Source organism: Apaloderma vittatum, unplaced genomic scaffold (assembly GCF_000703405.1).
Source record: "Apaloderma vittatum isolate BGI_N311 unplaced genomic scaffold, ASM70340v1 scaffold22300, whole genome shotgun sequence".
In the NCBI taxonomy this organism is placed as follows: Eukaryota; Metazoa; Chordata; class Aves; order Trogoniformes; family Trogonidae; genus Apaloderma; species Apaloderma vittatum.
The window spans coordinates 42,321-48,700 of record NW_009695422.1 but is presented as its reverse complement, the minus strand read 5'-3'; the positions used below and the strand labels follow the sequence as shown (position 1 = coordinate 48,700).

The 6,380-nt window shown below is 40.3% G+C and overlaps 1 protein-coding gene across 1 annotated transcript in view; it reads left to right on the top strand.

The window, feature by feature from the left end:
- The first annotated feature begins 2,142 nt into the window (after window positions 1-2,142).
- The window catches only part of DCLK3 (doublecortin-like kinase 3), an 11,179-nt gene continuing 6,941 nt past the window's right edge, over window positions 2,143-6,380 (top strand). Inside the window, exon 1 of the mRNA XM_009871321.1 lies at window positions 2,143-4,014. Coding sequence (XP_009869623.1) covers window positions 2,419-4,014 — 1,596 coding nt within the window. The 5' untranslated portion in view covers window positions 2,143-2,418. The remainder of the gene's footprint in view (window positions 4,015-6,380) is intronic.

Sequence of the window (6,380 nt, the reverse complement as noted above, 5' to 3'; positions counted from 1 at the left end):
ACATTGATTAAATTCAGAGCTTCAGCAGTTCCTGGTAACCACCATGCTCTGGAGTTTATTTCGCTTTCGGAGAACTATTATTGATCTAATTTATTTTATTATTATTATTATTTTTGTTCCCATTCTCAGTAGGCTTTATTCAAGGTGTCTTGTAAATATCTGATTGCTGAAAAATCACTAGCACATATGTAGTCATCTCCTGATAATGAGAGATCATCCTTAAAAAGCAGAATGAAGACAGAAATAACTTGTACAACCACCAAGCATTAGTCACACGTAACTCTTATATAATGCTTGCGTCTTCAATCAGTATGCTGGCAGCTGGGCTCCTTTGTAATATTTATTTGGAGAAGAAGTATCTATCTCATTTGGCAGGGGAAGAAAATGAAGACAAGAGTCAAGGGACATGCTGGGGGGCACACAGTGCTTCGCTGGCAAGAGGATCGCATCTAAGAAGTGTCCGTCGTTGTGCAGCGAGCGAAGCCAGCAGCAGAATGGAGGTTTGCCGTCGTGTTTCCTTGTGTCTCCTTTCTCCACTCAACCCCTGGCCTTTGGGATATACTGTTTTGAAGGCAGATCCAGCGAATGCTGCAGCACTTGTTTTAGTTTTCCCTTTTGTTTGTCGTTCTAGATGAGGAAGTTTATTTCCTCTTCACTCTGTTACACCTTGATGAAAAGGGCAAATTAAAATACATAGCTGGAAATACCGAAGATGGCTTTTCAGCACTTGAAAACCACATTGTAGTAGGCTTAAGTTTGCCAGAACTCTTGAGCACGTGTGCATTAACCCAAGCACTCACATGCACAGATTTTCCTTTGTGGATTTTCCCACTGTGCTGTGACTATGTATTCGTAGTCGTGTATGAAAATGGGTGGGATTCTCCGGGAGAGAAGCCAGTTGTGTACGGGAATTTCCTTGTAATGGTTCGGTAATCGTTCTGGCTGCTTTCTTTTGGCTCATTCTGTTTGCTGAGACATGCTGAGTGTTTGTTCCCAACTGAATTGCAAGACTATTAAATGGAGTTGGAAGCACTCTGTGATATCATTCTGAAAGTTTATTTCTCGAGGCTGAAAATTACATTATAATCAAGTTTTAATCCTAATAAGTACAAGAAATCGTAGTGCTTGAAGAGGACGTTTTTATTCTTAGCTTATTATTATTTTAATAGACAATGAGTTAGGTTATGCCTTGATTTGTCCCTAACCGTATGTTATATTTTCAGTTCTTCCTTTTCAGAATTATGCATAACGAGCGGTGCTGTTTTCCTTGGTTGGTGTTCTAATATGAAGTATCGGAGGGAAGATTGTTAATGCCCCTAGAGAATATTCAGAACTTTGTGTGATTTTTATATAATTTTTAGAATAAAAAAATCCAACCAAAATATTGGAAAAACCAGAACTCCAATTATCAAACAAAACTAGTATGGCCTTTCTTTAAGGGGAAAAAAAAAAGAATTATACTTTACTAATGAATGTACTATAAAATTGCTGTAAAATTACAGCAAAAGTAATGCTTTTAAAAAAGAATGTCTTTTACATAAGTTGTTATCCAGTGTAGAGACTAAATGAGTGGTCTGGGGAAAGTGGAGATAATTATTTATAAGAATATGAGGTTGCACACACATAACCATCTGGCAGCAATTTTAAAACAGAAGTAGTTAGTTTATTTTAACTTCGTGCAATGTAATTCTGGAACTTGTTGCCACAGGGTTTACAGAGGTCAAAATTGTAATTGGGTTCAGAAAGGAACTGAGTTCATGGTAGGTGGATTTGTAAGGGAATTTTAAACAATCTGGATGTATTCCTGGCACAATTAACCCAAATTTTTTGAGGATTTATGGAAAGTGGGAGGATTTGGGAGAAGGATCTATTTTTTTCCAATATTATTGGTTTTTAATAGCATTTCTCTGTCACAAAGTGCACTTCCATTTTCTCGCAAACTTGAAAACATTTGTAGGTCCGTGAATGTAGAGTTTACTCCTTAATGACAGTTAAAGTTCTTTATAAGCATTGAATGTCCTTACGCCTACTCTCTGAGATCACATACAGTGATACGTGGAAAACTGTTACTTGAAAGATCTGATGATGCAAAATTAATAATATGCCTACTCTTTGCTTGCTTTAGGAAACCAAAGCTTGTTTGACCATTCGTCACAGAATGCAAGCTCAAAAGTCAAAGAGAGGAAACTACAAGGGACTTGTCCTCCCATTGGTCGTGGAAACTATGGAAAATCATGTCTGAGTGAAAGCGATCACAGGTCCCTGTTTTTTAACCCTCGTAATGGTTTTCACACAATACATTCAGAGCACAGTCCTGTGAAGCCGAGGATTATTACAGTGGTGAAACCTGGCGGACACACACTCAGAAGGATAACTTTGCTTCTCAACAGGAGATCTGTCCAGACCTTTGAACAGCTGATGGCTGACATTTCCGAAGCTCTGGGATTTCCACGATGGAAGAATGACCGTGTGAGAAAGCTTTACAATCTGAGAGGCAAAGAAATCCGAAGTGTTTCTGACTTCTTCAGGGAAGGTGATGCATTCATAGCCATGGGGAGGGAGCCCCTCACTTTGCAGAACCTGGAAGTGGCATTACAGGAACTTTATCCTGAAAATCCTTACGCTGCCAGTGCTGCCATTCAGCAGACTGAGGAGCAATCCCAAAAACTGAAGAGCAGGCTATATGACAAAGCTTCAAAAGTTGACAGTGGCTTTGATGAGACAGAAATTACCAAGAGCTGCAGCGATGGCATCTCTCCCAAACTGGTAGCTGGACATGAAGGAAAAAGTCAAGCAAAGACAAAGCAAGAGGAAAAAATGAGAACAAAAAAAAAGTGGTCTAGAGAGAGCTGGGGTGGTGAGCAAGGAGTGAAGCCTTCTAGAAAAATCCGAGAAAGCGAGAGGTACCTTAACCACGAGAGGAGTTCTGAGGAGGGATTGGAAGGGAGTTCAGAGGAGTTGGTGAGGTGTGAGAAGTGTGAACAGGAAAGGCAAGCCAGACGGAAGTTCCAAAGGGAAAGGCTAGCTGAGGCCTCAGCTGAGAACAGGGACCAAAACACAGGCATGTGCCAGAGGTACCACGTAGAAAGAAATGCAAAAATCGAGAATTGTCGAAAATCTTCAGAAACTTGTCTGGAAGGTGAGGAAGTTTGTTGGAAAGATAATGGCTGTAGGAGGACATGGAAGCCCCTACAGAGGAACATTAATGAAGAGCTGGAGAAGCAAAAAAGGAGCGTTGAGAAGGAAAGGGATGTGGAGAAACATGAAAACCACGAGAAGGAAGCAGTAAAAGTCAAGAAGAATGCTGCAGAAGGACTGCAGCTATCTCATGAAATGAAGGAGAATGGAAGTAGCTGTGTAATGAACCAAAGCGGTTGGCTGAAGAAAGACACTCTGAGGGATGCTGAGAAACAATCTAAAACACACAGAGAGGGAAGAGAGGGACAAAGGGCTAGAGAGGAGGGTTCCAGAAGGGAGGGGAATAGCACATGTCGAGAGAGCGACATGACACGACGAGAAAAAACAGGGGATCGCCGAGTGAATAAAGAAGAAAACAGGGCTCAGGGATTGGAAAGCACGAGCCGGAGGCATGCCATTAGAAGCAGAACTGATGTAGAAAAACACTACGAGATTGGCCGAACTATCGGGGATGGGAACTTTGCGGTGGTGAAGGAATGTCGCCACTGTGACTCCAATCAGATCTACGCCATGAAAATTGTTGATAAATCCAAGCTGTTTTTTTGGAAAGAGGACATGATGGAAAGTGAAATTTTGATAATTAGGAGTCTCTCTCATCCCAATATAGTAAGCCTAATTGAAGTGTATGAGACAGAAGCTGAGATCTACTTAATCCTAGAGTATGTCCCAGGAGGGGACTTATTTGATGCAATCATTGAAAGTGTGAAGTTCACGGAGTATGATGCTGCTGTCATGATCACTGACCTGTGTGAAGCACTGGTTTATATTCATGGCAAGAACATTGTCCACAGGGACCTCAAACCAGAGAACCTCTTGGTAAGTACTGGCAAACACGAAACAAAACCAGAAGTGTAGAAGTAGAATTTATTTTCATTTTAGTTATGGATTTTTGAACGTTTTTAAGCAAGTACTGTGCAGAGGTAGCATGTTCTGGTGGGACTGTTCAAAACTGTACCCGTTTTTTCGAAGTGAAATTACCATTACAATATACTTCATGTAGATCTGCTGTACGTTGCAGGTATTGGTACTTGCAGATAGAAATTCAAATACAAATGACCTGGCTTTCAAGGGTAGTGAGCATTTGTAATTTTTGAGAAATATTGCCTGTTATTTAGTATCTGACTATTAAGTATGCAGGGATTTTTAATTTTTTTTTTTAACGAAGCATTCATTGAATCGTAAGACATCTTCACTGCAGACCAAAATTCTTTAAAATTGCTAACGTAGCTTATTTATTTGGTGGATTTTTTTTATCCACTGAAGTCGCACAACCTGCAGCCTGCTGTGCTAGTTCTCTACTAGCAGTGATTTCGACTAGTAATGATTTCTATCTCATAACAATTTATTTTCTTAGAGGTGGAAATATGATGCAGTTGACTGAAATAAGCTAACAGTAAAATGAGAGTGTTTTTGTGAAATACAGCACTAAAGTCAGCTCAAATACTAAATTCTTGCCAAAGAGAAAACCTCTTTTTTCCATCACATTTCTGAGGCTACATTCTTTGCATCCAGCAGTGAAGTCAATGGAGTAACTCACATGTGTGAATATGCATAGAAATGTTTGCAGTATTGACAAGACACCCATTGTAGAACAGTAACAGTAAGCAACATTCTCTTGCTAATCATGTTACGCTCTTGTACTAATGTTCCAGATTTCCCGGTAGATACCGAATAGTAGCCAGTCTCTAACACACCAGGTTTGATCTGCTGGTGGAGGATCATAGTTAGCCAGAAAAAAAATATAACAGATTATTTAGGCCTGTGTGCCATTTGATTCTTTAAGGGGGGAGAAATCAGTGTGAATTTCTGGTGTAGCCGGCAGGACATGCAGAGATTGAACAAGGCTCCCAAACCTTTCCACTAACCAGTAGCACCTTTACTAGGTCTTGCTGTGCATCCTGCTTAGTCTGATGAAAATCCTTGGTATGTGGTCTCCATATAAAGGAAAGACGGTGAGCGCAAGTGGCTAGTTTTCAGGAAGGAGTAGGCTTTTGTAGAGCTTTTTCCAGAAGCAGTTTTTTCCATTACGAACCTCTGTATTTGCTGAAAATAAGCAAGGACATGTGGAACATCTGAGACCAGCTGCTTCATTTCCCTCTATGATGTGTAATCATCACAGTGATGCAGGTAAGAAGAGAGAGGGAAGATAAAAAGTCTGTTCTGGTGGTTTTCCCTTTTGGTTACAGTACTTCAAAACAGAGATTGCTGGGCAGTGGCAAAGTTGTGCAGCACTGAAATAATCACGTTGCTCGTCCTGACTGTCAGAAAAAAATTCTTAAGGACAAGACTGGCCCATAGATATTTTGTTGTGTGAGAACAGCGTTACCCAAACACTGTGGGAAAGAAAATTGTACCTCTTCCAATTCCATCTTGCTGCTAATTAACTATCATTTGCATAAAGCATCCTTTTGAAAAACTAGTCTGTTCAATGAGCCAATTGAGTTTATAAACTCTTGGTAGTGTTGGATAGCTTATGTGTTATCTAATAAACATCCCCATATAAAACTACAGGCCATGTGAGCAAGATTTTGGCTTCTCTGACTTTTTAATGTGCTGCCTGTGACTCCTCATAGTGACTGGAGCAGTAGCAGTGGAGTAGGAAGAGAAGCTGTCACTAATCTTTACATCAGCCAGTCTGAACAATAACAAAGGAAGCTGAAGCAAATCCCATGGATTTATCTGCTGCTGGTGGATCAGGGGCTGGGGACGGCCTTCTGGAGAAGAAACATCATGCTGGAAGTACTGGTATCTTGCAGGGATATCCTTGGTTGTGGCATACCTCTTCCTTCCCTTCAGATTCCTATGCTGTGGGTGTTTTAAGATTGAATTAGTCTCCCTAGACTTTCTTTGTATGCAGGAGACAAATAGGTGTGTACTTGTAGGCCGGTGACTCCTTTGTCTTACTTTGAGGTCTTCTTTTGGTCAGGTGAATCCCATCCTTTCTTTTCCTTGTCAACAGTTTTTCCCTAACCTTTTCCAGAAAATGAGAAACAGAAAAGTTCTTTCATCTGTTTTACTAAGGAAATGTGTTTGTCTGCTGTAAAACTGCTTTACGTTTGACATTAAATCTGTTCCTAATGGGTTTTGAATGTACTGGCTAGTTTCCATTAGAGTTGACAGAGAAGCAGCAAAGAGCAGAAAAAATATTTCCTCAAGTTTCACAAAAATAAGCAGCTAGGGAA